The sequence below is a fragment of the Taudactylus pleione genome, unplaced genomic scaffold (assembly GCF_031769625.1).
Source record: "Taudactylus pleione unplaced genomic scaffold, aTauple2 ptg000055l, whole genome shotgun sequence".
Taxonomy (NCBI): Eukaryota; Metazoa; Chordata; class Amphibia; order Anura; family Myobatrachidae; genus Taudactylus; species Taudactylus pleione.
Window position 1 is genome coordinate 12,863,242 of NW_028284457.1, and position 25,759 is coordinate 12,889,000.

General features: G+C 44.1%; 1 protein-coding gene across 7 annotated transcripts in view; it reads left to right on the top strand.

The window, feature by feature from the left end:
• Positions 1-25,759, top strand: part of FAM13A (family with sequence similarity 13 member A) — a 243,391-nt gene that overhangs the window by 68,963 nt on the left and 148,669 nt on the right. For all 7 annotated transcript variants that reach the window (XM_088464435.1, XM_088464434.1, XM_088464438.1 and 4 more), the window contains 3 exons: positions 12,063-12,140; positions 16,536-16,610; positions 20,090-20,158. In XM_088464435.1, coding sequence (XP_088320561.1) covers positions 12,063-12,140; positions 16,536-16,610; positions 20,090-20,158 — 222 coding nt within the window. The remainder of the gene's footprint in view (positions 1-12,062; positions 12,141-16,535; positions 16,611-20,089; positions 20,159-25,759) is intronic.

Consider the following 25,759-nt stretch of genomic DNA (forward strand, 5'->3'; position numbering starts at 1 on the left):
GGACTGAGGGCATGACGGGGATAAAAGCGGGACTGAGGGCATGACGGGGATAAGAGCGGGACTGAGGGCATGACGGGGATAAGAGCGGGACTGAGGGCATGACGGGGATAAAAGCGGGACTGAGGGCATGACGGGGATAAAAGCAGGACTGAGGGCATGATGGGGATAAAAGCAGGTCATCATTTTATTTATTATCCTGTCTGTTTTGACCCCCTGTTTATTGAAATTGCTGTCATGTTAATTAAAATAAGCCCTACCCCAAAAATAAGCCCTATGGAGTAATTTGACCAAAAAAAAAAATAAGACAGTGAAGACCGGGAAACACGGTAAGTGAAGATTGTTTTGCTCATGGACATCTTTACATGGCCCTTTTGCGTGTCACATCAAAACATAGGGCCCCATTTAAGAACAAAGTTTAGTATCAGTGTGATACAAACACGAATGCCACTAGTATTCCAGTGTTTTCAATACTTACCCCTCCGACGAGGTCCAGCAAAGTCTTCCTGATCGGTGAGGTCCTCCGCTCAGCTGCTTGCAGCCTAACACTGTCAGCGATGAGCTTCTTTGTAATGTGCATGCGCGACGTTCCGTCTGTGCATGACACTGTAACCCGGTAGGGACTCTGTAGTACCTGGAAGGCTTCGCTGAGGCCAGAGAGGCAGTGCTGGGTCCCCATTGCTGACAATTGCGAGAGAGATGCAGTGACAAATTGCTGTAATCTTAGATTACTGCTGTTTGTTGAATACAGAATGGATGACATAAGCCCTTTAGCGAGCGCTAATGGGGTTATGCATCATAATTAAATGGGGCCCTAAATTTTTCTGTGTTGACGTCAGGAGGATAAACGAGTTATGTCGTGTACAAGGCAATCTTATAAGACCTCTGTTAAAAAAAAGACTATTGCTGTAAATTTTAACTGTGGTGGGTCGCTAGTGTTTCTATATTAAGTAAAAAAATCTTCATTTTAATATCTAAAGCAAGGGTCTTCAACCTTTAAGACAGTGTGGGCTACATTAAAAAATTCAACGAAGCCCGAGGGCCACTAAGCTATACTGCTGTATTTAGACTCTGCCCCCTCCTCACACAATTATGTCCAATAACTGCCTCCCCCAGCATAAAGGATCCATTCAAAAATCAGACCTCAAATCTATGGGGGCGGCCATCACCTCTGCTCCTGCTGCTGTGCTCTCTGGCTCCACACTTCTTCCACTGTGCATTTGTAGTTTCCTTTCCTTTGATTAGTGGATAGCTCCAGCCATCCACCAATCAATGCTTACATATGCCCACGACAGTGATTGGTGGATGGCCAGCATCATCCACCAATCAGCTATCTAACAACCAAAACAGTGTACAGACAGTGCACTGCTGTGATGTGACAGCAGGCGCGGCTAGGAGTGGCATCACGTGACTGCTGGCCCGGACTCGGAAGTCACTGTCTGGAAGAAAATGCTGCAGCTGCCCGGCCGCTCTAATCTGATTGTGCCCCCCCACACTCCCCGGTCACTGTAAGCAGACACGCACCCTAATGCCTGCCTCCGTGTCTCATTCACAAAGTACTGAAGAGACACAGCAAGCGAACCACGGGGAACAGCTCCACGGTTGCCCCGATCGGCAGGCCATGGGTTGAAGAACCCTGATCTAAATCATTATTTCCTGTGCTGAGCTTCTGCTATCACATCCTTAGGCAACTCTCACTCTGCAATGCTTTGATACTTGCTATATGGTGAATTGTTGCTCCTGAGTCAAACTACAGTGAGGAGTACAGTATAATAGCATATTTTGCAGTCTTCCGTCTTTCCTGTGTCCTTGATGAAGAGAACAACATCCTGGTGTCCCTATACTGATTTTATAATTCATAATTAATGCATGCAATCACATGAAACATATTCAGTATTAGATTTTCATCTTGCAATCTATGCATAAGCTATATTTATTCTGTGTTTTAAAGTAAAACCTTTTTGCTACATTTAACTTATATCCCACTTCAGTGAGATCAATACAGATGAGATTTGAAAAGTTTGCTGAACCACTGCACTGTTGCAATATGAAATTAATTGTTCTGCTCCCAACTGCTGCCTTCTTTCAGCCCCCAAATTGTGAAAGATGGCCCTTTTGTTCACTGGGAAGGATATGTATAGAACACATACCATGTGACTGATGATCATTTTATCCAAGGCTACCACAGGCAACTCTTGTATGAGTGTGCATTTCCTCCATAATCAGATGATCTAGACATGTCAGAGCACTAATATGGAATAGTTATGCAATCAAACTTTACATTTATGTTAGAGAACTACGTGTTTGGATTGTATGGTTGTATTAATTGAAAATATCTGTTTAGTTTTCTAATAAGTGATAAAAGCTCTGCAACAACAGAAAAGATAAAAAAAATCAATCTAAAAACAGATGAAGGAGTGTCTGGTAATGTGGTGTAGCGAGTTCCATAGGTGGGGAGCCAGCACAGGAAAGTCTTGTATAAGGGAGTGAGATGTAGTTATAGAAGGCAAAGGTCTGGAAGAGAGGTAGAGTTTGGTGCGAGTGGAAGGATACAGTGGTAGAAGTAAAAACTGAAAGAGCAGATAAAAAGTTTGGGGTCAAAGGTAAAGAATGAGTGTCGAGAAAGAATCAAGGATGAGTAAGAGAAATAAGCGCTCACTCTTATTTTCAGGCTGGGGCATTTTTTTATTATGAGCCGGAAAAATTTTGGGAGCGTCCCTAAAGTGACTAATAAGAGCACAATTCACAGCACATACTGTATGTTCAACTCATGTAGTTATTATAAAAATATATGCCCCTAGCCTAATCCTTCGATGGATGTGTTACCACAGTCATTAACATTGGTACAAATGTCTGTTCCTCTACTGGGGAAATAAGCAGTAGGTGCTTGCCCTGTTCTTTCGCTCATGTTCTGTGTTATAGAGGCAGCAGTGCTGTGATTAAATGTTTTACAGTCCCTCCTCTGGGAAATATCTCATACAGACTGTGTTCCACCTTCAGAGGGGGAAGGTGAGTAGATTGCTCCTTGGACATAATGTACAGTAGGACGTGGGGTTTCCTTGCGCATCCTGCACCAAAGCAGCACAGATGGTGTAATGGCTAGCATTACTGCCTCACAGCACTGAGGTCATGGGTTCGATTCCCACTACAGCCCTACCTGTGCAGAGTATTCTCTCTGTGCTTGCAAAGGGTGTCCCCCGGGTACTCCAGTTTCCTCCCACACTCCAAAACTATACTGGTATGTTAATTGGCTCCCAACACAAATTAACCCTAGTGTGTATGTGTGTGTGTACATGTGGTAGGGAATATAGATTGTAAGCTCCACTGGGGCAGGTACTGATGTGAATGGCCAAATATTCTCTGTAAAGCGCAGCGCAATATGTGCGTGCTATATAAATAACTGGTAATAAATAAAGTCAGGATTGGAGTGGCCTGGTTTTGCCTTTTAAATTATTGATGCTTTAAAAATACTGTCAGACTCTCTGAAATCTCACCAGAGCCTACATCTCGCAGGCCATTACATTAGCCCCTAGGAATGGACAAGAAGGTAGATGTAGAATGCTGAAATAGACGGGAGTAGATTTGGTGACAGATACTCCCAAATTTGTCTTTAATGTAGGTGGCAATGTTTTGACAGTGATGGAAGAAAGTGGTGATGGGCAGAGAATTGAGTTGAAGGAGACAAAGGGGTCTATGTACTAAGCAGTGATAAGTAACAGAGTGAAAAGTGATAAGTGCCAGCCAATAAGCTTCCAACTGTCATCTCACAGACTGTTTGAAAAATTACAGTTGGGAGCTGATTGGCTGGCACTTATCACAGACTTATCACTTTTCACTCTGTCACTTATCACTGCTTAGTACATAGACCCCAAAGTCAGTTTGGAACTTAAAGTAGGATTGCTTAGCAAGAGACGACAGTAAAGAAAGAAGACAGGATACATGGGTCATTTTGAATATCATAATTGGAGTGAGATTTTCCACATCTTTTTTGAAGTTACAGATTTAAGTTGTTGTAACGACGAGTATAGTGGAGAAAAAGACTGCTGCACCAGGTCATAATAGGACAGAGAAGTGGTGCACATGAGTCTGAGAAGATATTTAGGTGTCACTGTGTCCATACAGATTTACGTGCAACCAGTTTGCAGGTGGCAATAGGCAAGATGCACCAAGCATCACATTTTGCATGCAATGCATCCCGCCACTGATCAAAAACAGCATTCAGTAATTGTAAAGGTGGCCACACACGGCGATCTGCACACGATCAGCCGATGTGTATGATTTGTGTATGATTTCCCTTGAAAATCTCCTCGGCAGCTCTGCACACGATCTGCACACGATTTGGTGTCCAGTCTTCAAACGATCTCTCCTGCATCCAGACTTTCACAGTGCATCGTGTCCTAGATTGTCAAATCTGCCCTACTGCACGGCAGATCTGACAATGCGATGTGCCACCAGCAGGGACGCGCATCGTGATCGTTAGTGGGGACTCACAATTTACTCAGGATTTTGGCATATTTTACACTATCTGTCGTTCTAATGAGTCAGAATCGTCCAGACCAGGTAGAATATCGCTATGTGTGTGGGCACCTTAAGGAAAAGCTGGAGGTAGAACAGAGACAGGGAACACAAACCCCAGTGGTGGCATTGTCTTTAGGGCTGTCTATGGGGATGTTGGGATCTTGTGGATAGCTAGCGTACAAGAGCCCGCAAAGTTTTCCAAATATCTGGAGATTAAGACTAAAGGCCGATAGATGATAATGACGTGTATATAGAGCAGAAAGGAGAAACCGATGCTATGGATTACAAATGCATTCAAAGTTAATAAATAGCCCTCATTCTCCTGAAATTCAGTTCAGTGTTAAATAAATAGCACCAAACTACCCTACATAAACTAAACAAGCACCACTACAACCCTACTATTATATAGCCACCACCATCAATTAAATAACTTCACAAATAAATAACTTTAATTGACATCACCCCATCATTAAATTACTATTATTATAAAATATTATCAAGCAGCTATTCAAAGCGTAGTGGGAAACCCACACCTTTCCTGTTCACCCAGAAGAGAAATAGGTACCGTGGTCTCAGTAGTCTCCCTCACAGGACACCCCACAATCCCTCCCCCACATTAATGCTCAACAGCATTTTACGCTAAAAAGAAAATATGCTTAAAAAGGACACAAAGTTCTGATGTTCTATAAAAGCACAGTAAGTCGCAGTTCTGTTACTAGAGTTATACTTTGTATGTAATAACACCTGTACTTTGTATGTAATAACACCTGTACTTTGTATGTAATAACACTTGCTCTGTAAAAAAACAAATGCATTCTGTGATTATAGATTGCTATCAGACATCCCACAGTATATCTAAGCATGTAAATGCTGAATACATTATAACTATGAGCAAAACATTATGTTCTCAAGTTATTCAGGACTAAGAAGCTTTGAAAGAACTTGACCTGTTCATTACAGATGACATGCGGGTGATCCTCAGAGATTATGGCACACATGAAAACTTGCACTACTGGTCCCTATTGTCTGTTGTACACGTCACTATAGTCTTTCAGCCGCAAGTCACAGTGACATGTGCTGCCTTTGGCAGGACAGTATGTGTAGCATTTTCAGTATACCGAACCAGTACAATTGTTGAAATCTTCCCCTTGACATCAGTATACCATACATATGGGTCTATTCGTAGAGTAAAGAAAAGCCCTGTTTTGTTGCAAACAGGGTTTTTCTCTGCTTAAATTTTCTAGTCATCGGGCCGTATTCAATTAGAAGTGAAAAGTCGGTCGGACTTTTCGCCGTCATCGCTGGTTCTGCTGGCGAAAAAGTATCGCGCTCGTCCCCGCTTATCCCGGTATTCAATTACAAATTGGTGAAAACGGAACCCTGCAAAACTGAAATTGGAGAAAAGTTCTGTAATTTTTGGGGAAATCAGCCTGACACCCCCCAAAAGATGCTCTGACATGGGGGATCACTCCGGAAACCCCCGAATAGCCCTGCTGAAGGTATTTGGTGTTTTTAAATGGTCTCAATCTGAGCTATATAGCGTTTTAACAGAAGTGGTGAAGAATAGCATTTTGGGGGAAAATAAGTAGTCCCATCAAATTTGGGGTACATGAAAATGGGCGATAGCATATTTTGGAGTTGCTAATGTGAAGTTTTAAAAAACTTGATAAATCCACCTGCCGCAACTACTTGCAATAAATAAACACCTGGGACATACTTGGGGACCCCCCCCCTTGAGTCTATTTAGCTAGTTTTCAAGTTTGTCCCCCAACTTTGTTTTTTTTTCGCCCCCAAAACAAAAGTACTTTTTTGGGGTGTCATAAGGTACTTTTAAAAAAAAAAAAATATTTGACACAGAGTACCTCTAGGGAACTGTCCAAGGGGTGCAGGGTGGTTTTGGGAAGTCTGCACCCCAAAACCCCAATTCTGCACTTTTCACGCCTCCTATTCATAGACGATACTTTTTTCGGCAGGTGTGATGCACTGACTTCGCACCGGCGAAAAGCCGGACTAATTGAATACGGGGATAAATGAAATCTATCTATCTAACTGAATACGGCCCATAGAGAGGGTTTCCGCGGAGATGCTCCTGACACCTCCAGCAGCACCCCCGCTCTGTGGCTAAATCGCATCACTGTACTTTTATATGGTGAGTGCCATTCATAAAAGAACTGAAAGTTCTGCTTTCCGTTCTGCTGCTGTGTTCAGATTCGCCATCTCAGGATAGCGTAATCTGAACTTCAGTGTTAAATGGGCAGGAAAGTTGCTCACCTCCCTGTCTTCTGTCCGTCACCCGTATTGGCTCCGCCCCTTGATATCCCAGCAGCCACTGCAGCCTCACCTCAGCCGCCGGCTCATGCGCAGGAAGGACCTGCTTCCACACTGCACCGCAGCAGCAGACAGGACTGCCGGAGCCCTAGATACCAGATCGCATTGCCGGGAAGGTATACTGATGCGATATATAGTGAAAAGTAACAATTCTGTTTTCATTATCTTCATGAATAGACCCCATAGTGCTTGGTGTGTAAGAAATACCAGTCCAAAGACATGTGTAATAAATCACTTGTGGTATAAAGTGTCTCTGTACCCGGAAACACCCATGAGACTAGGGAATAGTACCCTAAGAAGCTAAAAGTCCCTAAGTGCTGGGTGACAGGCATGCTAACATAGGGAGTTAGGAGAGAACCCGTTAAGGAGACAGTATCTACTGAAATCTGTTAGCTCATAGTCCGCTATTAAATAGAGAGCTATTAAAATCAAAATAATTCCTTTATGGCGAAATGTACTGCATCTGTAATGCGATGCGAAGTACATGCTTCCACTTATCGACAGGTTTATGACCCAGAAGTCCCTCTACACATGCGTTGTATGACGCGTGCTCATTGGGGGACACCAGTGAACATTGCAGTGAGAAGCCCATAGGCTTGTATCAGGCAACACCATGTATATTCCGGAGCTTGGTACATAAAGGAATTGTGACTAGAACTCAGAAAACGTCAGTTTGAGTTTTTGACCCCATTTTACCTTAAGTACATCCCGCCCTTGGTGAAAAAGAGGACTAAGGGCATGCTTCAGACCCGGTAACAAGGCTGCGTTCGCACGTAGCCTGCCAATGTTTGCAATCTGCGCATGCGTAAAAGACGTAGTGTTCACTCTAGCTCTGGCGGCAGGCTGGGCGCCGGAGCTAGAGAGGGCAACTTTGTGCGCGCGTGCGCCAGAAAAAGGGGCATGGCCATGAAAAGGGGGCGTGACTATAAGACACGTCCCCTTTTCGTCATACTTGGGGGTGTGCCCGGCACTTACAGACACGCCGGGCAGCCCCCAAGCGCTGCAGACAGTGAGAATAGATGCCGGGCGCATGCGCCCGGCGTCTATTCTCCGGCGGTGAAAGGGTCACTGCACATTTCTCCACCTGCGGGACACTGCGTCCTCCGGGTGAAGACGGCACCCGCAGGCTGTGAGGGCAGGGCGCTTTTTCCCCTCCTTCTGGAGGGCAGGGTGCTTTTTGCCCTCCAGAAGGAGGGCAGGGCACCGCGCCTCGCTCAAACAGCCTAGCGGGAACGCTACAAGACGCAGTGCGCGTGCGCAAACCAGTCCATGCGATCGGGAAGTGTTCGCAGCCAGTACACAGACGCTCCGCAAGCATGAGTGACAGGAAGTGCCTTTTGTGGGTGGTGACAGGGGGTGGTTGATGGTAACGGGGGTGTGGTGGTGCGAACGCAGGCGTGTCTGTGCGTCTGAACACCATTTCAGGGGCGTACATAATTAAGACGCATCGTCAGCATACACGTCACATGGCTGAATTAAACACAGCAGCACTCGCAGTGCTTGCGGTAGGGTATGCTCAGCCACAAGTGCTGCTTATGGGTCCGATGTTACTTGATGTTACCGATTGTTTAATACACTTCCTGGAGATGACGTATGTTACTAAGGAAAGTGGGCATCTTGTGTCAGGCTGGTGGACGTCTTAATTTCATACTGCGATTACACGGCAAAACATAGTGGGTGTGCTAATGTCTTGCTAGCGATCGCGGGATTTGCATACTTTGGATGCGGACAGCCTTGCGACTGGGTCTGAATTGGGCCCTAAGAACCCTTGTGTAAATATAAAGATTTCTCTTTGAACTTCTCACATACGCCACCTTTTACTGACCATTATGAAGCAATGCAGCCCACAGGAAAGATCCAATAGTTTCTTTTCTACCACTAAACTGAGTCAGCTACTCGTACAGGATTACTGCAATAATACAAAAGAAATTTTGTGCACCACCAAGCTCTAGGGACAATGAACTTATCGTAGTAATTTATACTGCGATATAAAAATATTTAGCTATTTGGTTCGCAGGGAGATGCTAGATATCGTTCTGTATAGTGTCTGAAAAAGTAGTGCTATGTATTTTGTTATTACGTATATGTTAGTCACATCGGTACATACAGTATATGCAGGGGCTTAGAGAGGCTGCCGGGCCAGGATGAAAGGAGGGGGCGTGGCCTATTCGAGGGAGACGTGGCCACGCCCCCTTAGGATTTGCTTAAAAAAAAAAGACTGCTGGGGAGGGGGATGCTGTGAGCAAAGCCGTGGGGTGGCTTCCCTCCACAGGCATAGGAGACTGCTGTGGCTGATGCTCAACAGCCGCGAGCAGTCTCCCACTTCAGCCCAGCACACAACAGTGTGTGCTGGGCTGCTGTGATTTAAGAGGGAGGGGGAGCGGCGCCGGGCCCCTTCAGCAGCCCGGGCTCCGGTACTTAGTACGCGCTGCCCCAGCCCTCGGCATATATGTACTTTTATGAAATAGTCAAGAGAGTCTGTTTATGCTGTATTCTAAAGTTGTAATATCCTGTGTATTGTATGAATTTACCTTTTTTTCTTTGCGGAAAGTACTGTATAGCCTGACGGGGACGTCTACTGATCCCTACCAACGAAACTAAAATTTAGCTCTTTTGCAAAGCTTGTATTTAATATCTGTGATTGAGTTATATTAGAAGTACAGTCAGGTGCATAAATATTGGGACATTGACAGAATTTTCATATTTTGGTCTCTATTCACCACCACAATGGCTTTGAAATGAAACAAACAAGATGTGCTTTAACTGCAGACTTTCAGATTTAATTTGAGGGTAATTGCATCCAAATCAGGTGAACGGTGTAGGAATTACAACGGTTTCTATATGTGCCTCCCACTTTTTAAGGGGCCAAAAGTAATGGGACTATCAACTCAAAAGCTATTTCATGGACAGGTATGGGCTATTCCCTCGTTATTTCATTATCAATTAAGCAGGTAAAAGGTCTGGAGTTGATTCTAGATGTGACATTTGCATTTGGAATCAGTTGCTGTTGACTCTCAATATGAGATCCAAAGAGATGTCACTATCAGTGAAGCAAGCTATCATTAGGCTGAAAAATCAAAACAAACCCATCAGAGAGATAGCTAAAACATTAGGTGTGGCCAAATCAACTGTTTGGAACATTCTTAAAAAGAAAGAACGCACCGGAGAGCTCAGCAACACCAAAAGACCCGGAAGACCACGGAAAACAACTGTGGAGGATGACAGAATAATTATTTCCCTGGTGAAGAAAAACCCCTTCACAACAGTTGGCCAAATCAAGAACACTCTCCAGGAGGTAGGTGTATATGGGTCAAAGTCAACAATCAAGAGAAGACTTCACAAGAGTGAATATAGAGGGTTCACCACAAGATGTAAACCATTGGCGAGCCACAAAAACAGGAAGACCAGATTAGACTTTGCCAAACAACATCTAAAAAAGCCATTACAGTTCTGGAACAACATCCTATGGACAGATGAGACAAAGATCAACTTGTACCAGAGTGATGGGAAGAGAAGAGTATGGAGAAGGAAAGGAACTGCTCATGATCCAAAACATACCACCTCCTCAGTGAAGCATAGTGGTGGTAGTGTCATGGCGTGGGCATGTATGGCTGCCAATGGAACTGGTTCCCTTGTATTTATTGATGATGTGACTGCTGACGAAAGCAGCAGAATGAATTCTGAAGTGTTTCGGGCAATATTATATGCTCATATTCAGTCAAATGCTTCAGAACTCATTGGACGGCGCTTCACAGTGCAGATGGACACTGCAAAAGCAACCAAAGAGTTTTTTAAGGCTAAAAAGTGGAATGTTATGCAATGGCCAATCCGATTGAGCATGCATTTCACTTGATGAAGACAAAACTGAAGGGAAAATGCCCCAAGAACAAGCAGGAACTGAAGACATTTGCAGTAGAGGCCTGGCAGAGCATCACCAGGGATGAAACCCAGCGTCTTTTGATGTCTATGCGTTCCAGACTTCAGGCTGTAATTGCCTGCAAAGGATTTGCAACAAAGTATTAAAAAGTGAAAGTTAGATTTAGGATTGTTTAGTTTGTCCCATTACTTTTGGCCCCTTAAAAAGTGGAAGGCACATATAGAAACCGTTGTAATTCTTATACCGTTCACCTGATTTGGATGTAGTTACCCTCAAATTAAATCTGAAAGTCTGCAGTTAAAGCACATCTTGTTTGTTTCATTTCAAAGCCATTGTGGTGGTGAACAGAGGCCAAAATATGAAAATTCTGTCAATGTCCCAATATTTATGCACCTGACTGTATATTAAATCCAAGAACATTCATGTAAAGGTTTATTTGTTGTGCAACTCTACACAAAGGGATCCAAGGTATTCCCAACTAGCCTACAAACACGATAAATAATCAGTAAGTAGTGGGAAACTTGCCTCTCTGCAAGAGGCTACATGTGTTACGAACCTGTAAAGTCACTATAGGTATAGGGGTCTATTTACTAAGCAGTCTTGGGAGACAGAGCGAAAAGTTATAAGGTGCCAGCCAATCCGCTCCCAACTGCCATCTCACAGGCTGTGTTTAAAAAATGACAGTTGGGAGCTGATTGGCTGGCACCTTATCACTTTTCACTCTGTCTCCTAATACTGCTTAGTAAATAGACCCCCTAGTGGGTTACCACACACGTATCAGGTGTGTGAGGTGGGAGGTAGCAGCAGTTATATTTTGTCCTTGTACCACTGTTTTATGGTAGAATGTGCACTTGCTTTTTAATGCGGGCAATACATCTTAGGGGTCTAGTTACTAAGAAGTGTTAGGAGAAAGAGTGAAAAGTGATAAGAAAGTAATAAGGTGCCAGCCAATCAGCTCACAACTGTCATCTCACAGGCTGGGTTTGAAAAATGACAGTTGGGAGCTGATTGGCTGGCACCTTATCACTTTCTTATCACTTTTCACTCTTTCTCCTAACACTGCTTAGTAACCAGACCCCTAAGTGGCAGTTATTCTATGCTGATCGGCTTCTACTGATGATCAGTAAATACAACATGTTGAAAATCCCTGACTCACCGATAATTCTTGACACCTCTTGGTAGCAAACACCCTTGGAAGAAAATGCACACTAAATTGTGTCTGGAAAAACAATCTGTACTTATGGTTCATGTGTATGTGGTCTTTCCTCCTAAAATATATAACTTAGTGGTTTGGATGTGCAACTATTCTAATGTACTCTTTTGTATTTATATATTTTCACAGGAATACAATTCAGAGGAACCTTTTGTCCCACCCAGAGTGGTTGAATTTGAAATTCCCTCCATATCCGTGAGAACAAAGGTGGGTTTAAATTAGGGGTGTGCTCCGGCCACTTTTCGTGTTTTGGATCTGGATCTTTCTTTGTGTTTTGATTCTGGATTGGTTTTGCCAAAACTACCCTTCCGTGTTTTGGGTTTTGTGTTTTGGATCTGTATTTTTTTGGAAAAAAGCATAAAAACAGGTAAAATCACAGAAGTAGGTTTTTTTTTTTCCTATGCTATTATTAATCTCAATATCATTCATTTCCACTCATTTACAGTCTATTCTGAACACCTCACAATATTGTTTTTAGGTCAAAAGTTTGCACCGAGGTAGCTGGATGACTATGCTAAGCGACACGATTGGGCGGCACAAACACATGGCCCATCTAGGAGTGACACTGCAGTGGCAGACAGGATGGCACTTTGAAAAACTAGGCCCCAAAGAGTACATAATGCAAAGAAAAAAAGAGGTGCAAGATGGAATTGTCCTTGGGCCCTCCCACCTACCCTTATGTTTTATAAACAGGACATGCACACTTTAACAAACCAATCATTTCAATGACAGGGTCTGCTACACGACTGTGGCTCAAATGATTGGTTCGTTTGGGCCCCCACAAAACAAGTTGGCAATTAATCTGTCCCTGCACAAACTGGCTCTACAGAGGCAAGATGTCGTCCTCATCCTCCTCATCCACCGATTCCTCACCCTCTTCAGTGTTGTGTACATCCTCATCCTCACAGAGTATTAATTTGTCCACGCTGGAATCCACCACAGTTCCCTCTGCTTTTTGGAGGCCGGTCCTCATGTAAGAATTTTGATGAACATTATCTTCTCCACATTATGTGGAAGCAACCTCCTACGCCTTTCACTATGTCATAGGTGGATGTATAGGCTTGAATGGCTTTTTGCTGCTTCTCCATCCTCTGAAGCATATAGATGGTTGAGTTCCACCGCGTTACAACCTCTTGCTTCAGGTGATGGCAGGGCAGGTTCAAGAGTGTTTGCTGGCGCTCAGGTCTTCGGCACGCAGTCGCTGAATTGCAAAAGTGGGCAGAAATTTTTCGGCCACCCAAAGCGTCTCCTGCACGCCCCTGTAGTTTTTTAAAAAATTCTGCACCACCAAATTTATTGTGTGAGCAAAACACGGGACATGCTGGAATTTGCCCAAATGTAATGCCCGCACAATAATTGTCAGATATCACAAATCCCCAGGAGAGTCTAAGAGGGGTAAGCCATTGGGCAATGATTTCCCTCAGTTTCTTGGCGCTGTGCCTCTTACTGAAATCGGTGATACACAGCGTAGCCTGCCTTGGAACGAGCTGGCGTTTCTGAGATGCTGATACTGGTGACGCTGCTGTTATTGCTGCGTAAGTCGATACATCTACCCAGTGGGCTGTCACAGTCATATAGTCCTTAATCTGCCCTGTTCCACTTGTCCACATATCCGTTAAGTGGACATTGGGTACAACCGCATCTTTTAGGACACTGAGGACACTTTTTCTGATGTCTCTGTACATTCTCGGTATCGCCTGCCTAGTGAAGTGGAATCTACACTGGATTTTGTACCGGGGACACACTACCTCCATCAATTGTCTAAATCCCACTGCACTAATGGCGGATACCGGATGCACGTCTAACACCAGTAGTCCTCGCTAAGGGCTGTTGGAGGGTCAATTGCTTAGTAAAAGAAGTAGTGGTGTTCCAACTTTCCATCAGCAACAGTAGCGGCAGCAGTAGGCGTAGCAATGCAGGATTCTCCGGAGGAGAACCGGTTCTGACTGCTTTGTTTACTAGGTGGAATCACAGTCTCATTATTTTATAGACAAACCTCGTACATACGCAACATATGGCACGACAGTTGTTGTCCGGATTTGGATAGAAATATTTCTAGACCAAAGAGGTGGAATGTTTGGTCTTCTGCCCAGGCATGACCGTGATGGGCTTTTTCATCCCATGGACAATAACTCTTTCTCTTGGTGCCTGATTTAAAAAAAACAAATCACCATCAGAATCCTCCTCGTCAACTTCCTCCTCAGCACCAGCTACACCAATATCCTCATCCTGTTGTACTTAAACAGTGACATTTTCAATTTGAATATCAGCAACTGGACTGTGTGTGCTCCTTCCAGCACTTGCAGAGGGCGTGCAAATGGTGGAAGGAGACATCTCTTCCCATCCAGTGTTGGGAAGGTCAGACATCGCAACCACCGCCACACTTGGACTCTCCTTGGGAATTTGTGATATCTTCTTAGAATTAGAACGCACAGTTCTTTGCTGTGCTTTTGCCAGATTAACTCATTTCATTTTTCTAGCGGGAGGAGGAGGGCTTCCATATTCATGTGAAGCTGAACCACTAGTCATGAACATAGGGAAGAACCTTAGCCGTTCCTTGCCACTCCGTGTCGTTAATGGCATATTGGCAAGTTTGAGTTTCTCCTCAGACGATTTAATTTTTTTTTTGGGTCATTTTACTGAACTTTTGGCTTTTTGGATTTTACATGCCCTCTACTATGACATTGGGCATCGGCCTTGGTAGACGACATTGATGGCATTTCATCATCTATGTCATGACTAGTGGCAGCAGCTTCAGCACTAGGTGAAGTGGTTCTTGATCTTCCCCTATTTTATGCTCCAAATTTTTGTCCTCCATTATTTTTATGTAGTACATTATTTTTATGGAGTGAATTACCCCTGTAAAAATTTGTTTGATGAATGGCAGCGTACACCGCACAGGACAGCTCCTGTAAAAATTTGCTTGATGAAGGGCACCGTATAACCCACAGGACAGCCCCTGTAAAAATTACTTTGATGAAGTGCAGCGTACAACACACAGGACAGCCCCTGTAAAAATTATTTTTATTTTTGGCCAGCAGCTCCTGTGCGCCTACCTATGCCGATGACAGGTGTGGCTAACATGGCACGCACACAGGAAAAAAAAAATTTTATATATTTTTTTTTAACACTGGTGGTAGGTGAAGAGAGCACCCCTGAAGGACGAGCACCCCCTGAACACAGCACTGCAGCCAGCCAGCCCCTATGAACAGGACAATAGCCAGCCCCTATATGGACAACAGTAGCCAGCCAGCCCTTATGTATATGGACAACAGTAGCCAGCCAGCGTCAGCAACAGCTCCCTCCCTCTTCACAGTAGCCAGCCAGCCCAGTATGTTATGTATTATATGTATCACACAACAGTACTAGTAGTAGCCAACAGCTCCCAGCTCCCTCCCACTGCACGCTCCATAGCCAGAATGAAAAATGGGGACCTTTATAGAATCCAAAACCCGCGAGAATTCGACAGTGGGATGATGACGTTTTGCCTCGTTCCACGAACCGAATCTAGCTGGAAAACCCGAGTCGGGCTTGGTTCCCGGCTTGGATCGGGGGGGGGCTCGGATTTCGGAAATCCGAACCCGGTCATCCCTAGTTTAAATGTTTACAAAATGCATGTTTCTACAGAAAACAGGGATTCATGAAAATATACATTTTATGAGTCTGAAAGTAAACCCCTATCGACCATCTTGTGTGCGGTCTTTGGTTTACAGTAGGGATGTGCAGGCTCGGATAGGTTCGAGTTTGCACGTGGAGTTCGGATTTTTCCCTCCAAAAAAACGGAACTCATAACGAGGCAAAACGTCATCTTACATGGACGAACATCATCATTCCTGGTCTTTTGTCCAGGAATGATGATGTTCGTCCATGTAAGATGACGTTTTGCCTCGTTCTGAGTTCCGTTTTTTTGGAGGGAAAAATCCGAACTCCACGTGCAAACTCGAACCTATCCGAGCCTGCACATCCCTAGTTTACAGGAAACATTGTGCCCATTGGAATGTTATTTGGCTAATCCACAAATGAACATATTTTTAAAAATGTGCTCTTAAGCTGGGTACACACATTTTATTTTGCCCAACAATGCTAATGTCTAGACCCATTCAGACCAACCAAAACTGTACCATACATGGCCTATATTTAGCATACACACTACACAATAATCATATAGGTCTAAACGATCCTTTCTATTCCAAATCGTCTCACCGATAGTGTCCCTGTACACTATACTCTAGACATCGGCCGATGTCCGTACACACTGCATTTTCTGAACTGTACCAAAACGACGTGTACAACATAGTAAGTGCAGCACTTATTATATCGGGAACCAAAGTAAACGCTTTTTGACCGACCATCGGGCCTAGTTGCCGTGTATACACTACACAATTATTGGCCCTGTCGGTCAGATATATCCATATTGGCCAAAAAATCTCATGGCGTGTGTCCAGCTTTAGTTCAGTTGCCAGCTTTAGTGTACAGCAGACTATTGTCTTTACATTGTTACTATCAAAAAAAGAAATAAATAATTTAAAAAAAAGAAATAAATATATATATACACAGTATGTATAAAATATATATAATATATAATTTGTGTGTTTTATACAGGCATGTGCACTAGAAGAGCCAATGAAGACAAGTAATTTTGAATTAGAGTTCCCTACGCAGTCCCCAAGACTAAAGGTAGATAAAAGAAGCTTTTATTAAATGTTTCCTAAGAACTTACTGAATTTTTAAAATTTACACAGTAAATCGTATTGTGCCCAAATACTCTTTCACTGTAGGGAGAATTGAACATGGCATTTGCATAGAGCTGGGACCTGTTCTCATCGCATATGACTTTTTTCAAGTCTCTCATATGCAGGAGTGATCCAATGCAGCAGCTGGGTATGAAAGCCGGTTGCTGATTGAAGATGCAACTGCAGTTTTGTGAGGACTAAGGGCCTAATTCAGACCCGCTCGCTAGGCTGCGTTCGCTAGGCTGCCGATGTTTGCAATGTGTGCATGCACAAACTAGTCCATGCGATCGGGAAGCGTTTGCACCCTGTACATAGACGCTTCGCTGGAATGAGTGACAGGACGAGTTGTTTATGGGTGGTGACAGGGGTTGGTCGATGGAAACGGGGGTGTGGTGGTGCGAATGCAGGCGTGCCTATGCGTCTGAACGCCGTTTCAGGGGCGTACATAATTAAGACGCAGCGTCATAATACGCGTCACATGGCTGAATTACACACTGCAGCACTCGCAGTGCTTGCGGTAAGTTATGGTCAGCCACAAGTGCTGCGTTTGGGTCCGATGTTACTTGATGTTGCCGATTGTTTCATACACTTCCTGGAGATGACGTCGGTTACTAAGGGAAAGTGGGCCTCTTGTGACAGGCTAGTGGGCGTCTAAATACATACCACGATCGCAGCCAATACATAGTGGGTATGCTAATGTCTTGCCGTGCTATCGCAGGGTTTGCATACTTTGGCAGCTGATGGCTGCGTGCGAACGCATCTAGCGAGCGGGTCTGAATCGGGCTCTAAATACGATGAGAAAGAAAGGAGGATGATTGGGGGGGTTGGGGGCCAGGGGCGTATCTACCCATTGGCCAGGATGGCACTCGCCAGGGGCGCCGGCCGAGGTAGGGGCGCCGCCCAGCGGTATCACACATGGCCAAGGGGTAGAATCGCATAGTAGTTCAGACAGAACTGCTTTCAGATTCCGTTCCTCCAATCACCGTGCGGGGGTATAGGCGAAACTAAGGGGTGCTGCGGGGGTGCACCGGACCACCCATTAGCTTCCGCCGGCGATCCGAAATGTTTTTAATGTAATTAATGCCCGCCCAGTCAGGGACGCATTACCTCTGCCTGACCGGGAGGACCTGCAGCTTGTTCCCCAGCTCCGGCTCCTCTGCTATACTGCCAATAGGATCAGAGCGCGGCGGTGACGTCATGACGTGGGGCCGTGCTTGATAATCTTCAATGAGGAGAGGAGCTGTTTCCTCACCAGCACACCATCTAAATAGGCGGTGCACGGCGCCCGCCCGCCATCTGAGACCCCCGCAGCGGCGGAGTCATGATGGCCACACACTGCCTCCTGAGTCCCAGAGTGCTGGTGCGGCACACTCCGTGACTTCAACACTGCCGTGCAGTGCATTCTGGGAACTGAGAGTGCAGGGGGAAAGTGAAGACATGGGACATGGGGGAGCGGCCTGACCTGGAGGTACAGCAGCAGGTGAGTCACTGGAGGGGGTGAGAGGGAGGAGAAGGGAGTCACTGAAGGGGAGAGAGGTGATTCATGGGGGGGAGGGGCATTACAAATTGTGGCTATGTGTAAAGGAATTACAATATTTGGCATTATGTGTAAAGGCATTACAGTATGTGGAATTATGTGTAAAGGGCATTACAGTATGTGGTATTATGTGTAAAGGGTATTCGTGTGTGGCATTATGTGTAAAGGGCATTAGAGTGTGGTATTATGTGTAACGGGCACTACAGTGTGGCGCATAATCTGCAAAGAGCATTACTGCATGGCATAATGTGTAGAGGGCATTACTGCATGGCATAATGTGTTATAAGGGGCACTACTACAGTGTGACAATGTGTATACGGAGCACTACGTGAATGGACTGTGTGGCATAACGTACATACTCTGGCAGCGCCATATTCCCAAACTGCTGCAGTGTAATGCGAGTAAGGGGCAGTAATGTGTGGCATAATTTTAATTGGGGGAGTTAATGCATGACCAAGTCCCTTCCCCACAAGGCCACATCCCTTTTGCAGAGCGTGCTGTCCACAATTACAATATGGGGGGCACCAGTCCCTTACTTTGCCATGGGCGCTTGGAACCCTAGATACACCCTTGTTGGGGGAGGGGGTGCAATTCTATATAAAATAAATGACAAAAGACCTTTACTGTAAACTGTATGTAACTAGCAATGCATATTTACAGAATGCTAATGTAAACCTGCCTCAATTATTTTGCAAGCATTAAAACGTGAACATGACCAAAGCTGCACAACCTGCCTATAATCTTATTTTCACTTTCTGGAATAAGTATTGCTGCTGCCCGGTCCATACACAGGAAGTTTTGGTTCTCCTTCTATTTGTCCTTGTAGCATTAATGTTTTATTTGTGTGCAACGTAAGCCCCTCTTTAGATAAAAAAAACTAATAAGATGCATACAGTACACCAAATCACACAAGAAAATGTATAAAAGCCCTAGCAGCTTATGACCGTCTTTGCCCAAATGCATAATCCAATAACCATGAGACCATAACATTATATTTATGAATAAAGACTCGAGACCTTAGTGGCAATAAAATTGGTCAGCTTTATTACTAAAGAAAATAGTATGTCGGCAGAAGAAAGAACGAGCAGCTGATCAGTGAGGGTACTTGACATACGCAAGTGCAACTGCCATAACAACACCACCGGGGAAGTGAGATGTCTGTGTCTCCCATGCCAATAACATACGCAAGGCCCACTGGCATACGCTGGTCACTGATCCCAGTATGGTAAAAATCAGCCTACCCAGTGTATTCAAAGGGAGCTAACATCACCCATATAACAAGGTTGCTGCTGGGCTGCTGCTATTATCCCCAAACTGCTCATAAAACAAGGTAGGAGATGACAAAAATTCAGGAGACAAAGAGGCTGATCTAAAGTTACCCCACCCAATATAAACTCACAACACACCCTAAAGCTGGGTACACATTAGACGATGTGTACCCAGCATGACATCTTTCGCGACAGACCTGGTTGGGGTGCCAGCATCGGCAAGTGCATACACACTTGCCAATGCCGGCAGCGATGGAGCGTCGTCGGGGGGTAGCGGGGGCCATGCGGAATTCGGCAGCATGGAATCACTAGCGACATATTCAGATCTCTCTGCATGTACAAAAGTTCTGAGGATGCGACGGACGACCCGCGAGTGCGCGCATCGGCATCGTGATAGTGCGTACACACTGGCCGATATAAGCGATTTGTTTTTCCGATACATCTATATTTATTTTTTCTACAGCAGCACCACTTTATTTTTTCCCTGTTGTATATTGTTAATATCTATGGTATTTATTAAATATACAGTACAGTGTATCTACAGCTTACAAATTACTCTGAACTAACATTTTTCACTTATGTAGTCTAATGGAATTTTGTTTTATTTTACTTTGACAGGAGGCTATGTCTGCTTCTCTGTTCAGACCAGGAAGTAATGCAGAAGTTTCTAGTTCATCACCAAGGAAGGTAAAACGGAAAGATGGTCGGCTTCCAATACATAAACCATTCCTGTGAATACAAATTTTTAGTTTGGGTTGCTTAGGATTATGGGGTTGACATAACAGAGCAAGGGTTATATTTACTAAAGGTCGATTTTAATTAATTTAAAATCGATAAACATCGATGTTTTGTTTCTGGGGCTAAATTACACATTTACGAATACTTATTCAAAAGTTGGCTGTTAGATTTAGCCCCAGAAACACAACATTGGTTTTGATCGATTTTAAATCTATTAAAATCGACCTTTAGTAACTTTACCCCCAAGTGTCAATATTTATTTGCTCGATAACTACAATAAAACATGAAGCCGCTGTGTGATAATTTGCTAATTCCGCAGGAGGCGTCTTGTGTAAATAGACGCCTCCTGCCAGCTTCTGTGATCTGCTGCTGTGTCCGAAGACGTAGCATCAGACATCTGTAAATATCGGTCATCTGAGTAACCCTAAGTATGAATGGGGAATTCGTATTGCTAAAGTCAGTGAAACTGCACCCAAGGACGCAGCCACTGGTTTCAGTACACCCAGAAACGTGGGCGTCGCGCCCCAGTTTTATTGCAAAGCTGCCTATCCCTGTCCGCAAACAGCCGCAGTCTGTCAATGAGGCTGCGGCATACAGGGCATTGCATATGTCTTACACCATCGGAGATGTACATAAACCATCTGATTAGCGTACATCTCCGAATTAGGACCATAGTCAGGTGCCTTTAGTAGTCTTGGAATTGCTGCTATTTGGTAAAGGTCATGTTGCAATTGAAATGTGAATAATCATATAGATGTAAATTTAGAGCTCAGCATACTCCACATAGGAACTTCCTCTCCTTTTATCTGATTCATGTGTTACATTGTTCTCCACTATGCAGTTTTGCCTTGTTTATATAATGTTTGTATTCACTGATTACATTACATTGTAGAGTGCTCATGGCGGGATAGACTGTCAGATAAAGCTAACTAACCTGGTGCCAAGCAGACTATGGAAGATCTTTGACACAGGCTTGTAGAAACTGGGCCTGCAACAAAATATGTATGTGTTGGCAGAGCATTGCCTACCTACAGTACTCTCCAACATCGCTCTGATACCTTTCTCCAAAAACACTTATGAGTATATTTACTAAGCGACCGTTTCACGTTTTATGCAAATTTCCAGGAATCATTAGCGGACACTCCTAGGATTTATGCATACGCTGTGATTGGACAAAGTCAGATGAGCTGCTGCGCTCTGACCAATCAGAGTAGCCCCATTCAATTCTTGAGAGCATCTACAACTGTTGGAAAAGCTTTATGTACACATGGTTTCACCATGTCTGGCTCTGTTTCTATGGTTCATACAAAATAAAAAAGAAAACAAAAAATGGCTTACTGACACTTTCTATGTTAGTTTGTGGGTCTAGAGATGTGAGGAACTGCTTGTATCACCTGACAAATGTTGGCACGCAGTGCCAAGAGTTATAGAGGGAGACAATCTAATATTGAGAGCCCTTATATAGCCTTTCCCTCTCCCAATACCATCACTGAAACTTGGTACACAAATTGTCATTCCGGGCACCCAGCGACAATGCGATGTACAGATGTGTTCACATACATCTATCCTCCGTGCGCTACAACTCGCGTTACACATGTGACTCGCTGATACCAAACGTCTTTTCGTGTGACTACATTTTAAATGCACCTTATTCGCACAGTGATGCGAATAGTACACACAAGCAGCTTCTGTTGATTTAAAATGATATGCAACATGCCTATATTCTGGGTGTAACTGCATGCGAAGTGCTACGCTACAGTGTCAACGGCTGCATTTCCTGCCTGGTTGGTGGTGAACAGAAACCTAAATAAAGGTAATAACAGTACATTTAGAACAGTCCACAGCGCTAAACAAGAATTCAGATACCATGTTGTGCTATCAAAAACTTCCATGATATCTGCTTGGGTAGCAGGATCCAAATGTTCTATATGGAGACCCAATTTACTATAAAATCTTGATACTCCCTTTTCTATGTCTGGAAAGAGAGAGTGTCTCTCAAAATAAAGAAGTTCTAGTAAGGCAGATTTAACTTTTTAACTTCAGCTAAAGAGGGAGCTATGGATTTAGGCCCTAATTCATTACAGATCGCAGCTGAGATTATGCTCGCAGTTGTGCTGCGAAAATATGCTAATGTTTGCAACTGCTCAGCCAGCATAAAGACACCCACTACCGCTATCTCACATCCGTAAAACCTCACAATCCTGCGTATACATCGGTAATGACGAGTAACATAGGCCCCTTGCGCAGAATTACAGCGGGTCTGACCTGTCTCAGAAATCGCAAGCGTCGTCGCATGCAGTGAGTACTCAAGCTGTATATTCCGTCGCAGTGTCTAATTTATACACGCCCATGCGATGGCGTTCAAATGGACAGGCGCGGCTGCATATCTCTGACTCCCCCGTCACCACCCCAAATGCTGACGTCCTGTCACTCACTCTGCAATGGATTTGTATCTGCATACGTGATCGCAGTGCGACCACAATGCTGATCTGCTCACGTGCACTGTGGTGCATGCGCAGTACTCACCATCGGCCGATCTGCGTACGCTGTTGCAGTTGCGATCCGTGATGAATCAGGCCCATAGTCAATTTTTGAAGAATAACTGTTAATATAAATGTGAGGAGGGGATATAGATGAGGCATCTCGCTCACGAAGTACAGGGATCCAGAAATCAAAATTGCAGAAGAGCATAGGGATAATATGAAAAGTTGGAGGTAAGTCAGTATAGGTTTTTAAGGAATTGTAATATTTTGTTCCAGAAACAATTAATTTTCCTACATTCCCAGAAGTAATGTTGAATGTTGCCCCCATTTTATACAGCACCCCGACTCCTCAGGAACAAAATGAAATGAAGGAATTTTATGTAAACTGCCTGTAACATAGTTACAGAGGTATTTTAAGGTATTGGTATAATATTTAAGTACAAAATCAGATGAGGGGCACCCTAGGTGTGAATCATCCCAAACCTTATAGGTGGGGAGCCACGGGTCCAAAGGAGCCACAGCAACCAGTACATATATTTAAGTCTGTAGGGATTCGTCATAAGAAAATGGAGTAAAAGCTCAAGTGTATCAGAAGGGGGTAGTGTATAATGTATTGGGGTAAAGGATAGTGCATAATGTTTGAGTTGTAGATATGATCGAGGTATCCCATATTTATCCTGTAATTGTTGGAATGAATAGAGGACACCTCCTGGATCAAAGACATCACAAATTTTGGCTATTCCCACCTCTCCCCTATGCATAAATATTGCATTATGCAAACCTGGCTCAAAAGCTAAATTTCCCCAAATGGTGACATATTTAGTGGTATATTTGGAAGCAATACATGGACGGTCTATTTTTTTATTAATGGCAGACCAAGATTGGTCTGTGTCATGGAAGATAATGTTGTGCGAAATGGCTGGAGGTAATTTAGATCTAGTCACTTGTATTAAAGAGCCTGGAGAGTAAGGTGTGAAAAGCTCCTCTGCTAATGCAAGGTTATTAAATGTAGGGCTATCTAGTAGCCAACCCTGAATGAAGCGGAGCAGGGTCGCATGTTGGGATACCACTATATCAGGGAAACCGATATGATCCAGTGCCTTACCTTTAGTCAACTTTCGGTAGCCTAGATGAGGTTTCTTGCCCTGCCATAGAAATCGAAGGAACCACCTCATACATTTACGTATGTCCGTCGCTGTCAATTTAATTGGCAGCATCTGCATAATGTAAATGGACTTCGGGAGCAATAGGGATTTAATCACTGTGTTCCTGCCTAACAATGATGAGGGGAGATGTAACCAATTTAGCCTCTCAATAGAAGACAAAACTGTGGTATACTGTAGTTAGCAGTATATATAGGTTTTGAAGAGAACTAGTAAGATAGATGCCCAAATATTTAATTTTATCAATGCATAAATCTAAAATGAGATGTTATAGCACTGCAGGAAGACAATTGGGACGTATTCCCTATCAGCAGGGCTTCTGACTTGTTATAGTTAAGTTTATACCCTGCAAAAAGACCAAACTGATGTAATATTCTCATAATACTTGGAGTAGAAATTTCTTGGTTATAGATTAGGAGTAACATGTCATCTGCAAAGAGTGCCAACTTGCACTCCACAGATCCTATACATAACCCGGTAAAATCAGGGCAGTTGCGTAACGCCAGAGCTTCAAGAGTCAGGGCAAAGAGGACAAGGAGCAACTCTGTCTCACTCCCCTTTGTATAGCAAAGGGCAGAGACAAATGGCCACTAGCTAGAATTTGGGTGTACGGATTAAGATAGAAAGATTGTAATAATGAGATATAGGGCAGAATTCAATTGTTTCTAGTCCCCTGCGCGCCCTATGGAGCTATTCAATTAATGCTCCAGTCGGGTGCATTCAGCTGCTGAAATGGCCGAAAAGTGACCTGTTTGGGCGTCCAAACGGCACTTGTCGCGATCGTGCCCAGCACTTTGGTCGGGGTAGCCGATTTACGCGGCTGAGCCCCACCACTTTGGGCGCGATCAGCGCGAAAAGCAGGAACCATGGAATAGCGACCTGCGATCTCCCGTCTCTTTAGACGGGAGATCCGGACCGCGAAAACAATTGCATACCGCCCATAGCATCTGTAAATCCAATTTCCCCGTTTTCAAAGAGATGGTCACATGTGACCATATAAAAAAAAAAATCTGCGTCAAGTGGCAGCACAACCCTGGGAGATGAATCTCCAGATGCAAGATGATGCTGCATGAGTGTTAAACCCTTACGTACATCGGTCACGGATTGACGGCCCCACACAAAGCTGTCTGATCCATATGTACTATATCCGGGACTGTGAATTTCAGTCGATTGGCTAAAACCTTTGCAAGTGTCTTGTAGTTTGAATTAAGTAAGGAAATGGGTCTGTAGGAGGCCGGCAGCTCCGGTGCTCTTCCTGGATTAGGCAGGACGTCACCAAGGCAGCATTGAAATTGAGTGGTATAGACCCTTTTTCTATTATAGTGTGGAAAATTGGATCAAAGTGGGAATAATCTTATCTCAAAGAATGCTATAAAATTTGCCACTAAGGCGTCAGGCCTAGAGGATTTGGCCGTTTTAAGGCCTGTAATAACTCAATGCATTTCCTCCGAGCTTATAGTGGCCGTTAACGTTTCTGCCTGAGCAACAGTAACTTGGGGTAAGCATATATTGGACCAGAAAAGGGTTTTGCTGTCTAGAGGAATGGATTCCTGAGAGTATAGGGATGAAAAAAATTCAGTAAAGATTTGAATGATATCCGGTCCAGCTGTTTTTAGGTTTCCCGTTGCCACCCTAAGGGCAGCAATACTAAGCAGGGAGTGTTGGCCTTGAAGAAGATGGGATAGTAACCTCCCAGATTTTTTCTGTATCTATAAAACCTATACCTAGAAGAGGTTGTGCGTTTAGCTGCTCTATTATCTTTGTACGTATATACATTTTTTGTGTGTTGGGGCAGACCTAGCAATAAAGCCTTGTTCCAGTGAAGGGATAACAGACTCCAGTGCCTTCTATTGCCTTTGCAAAAGATGGCATGCGCCCTATGCACATGCTCCTCTTGTCTTAAG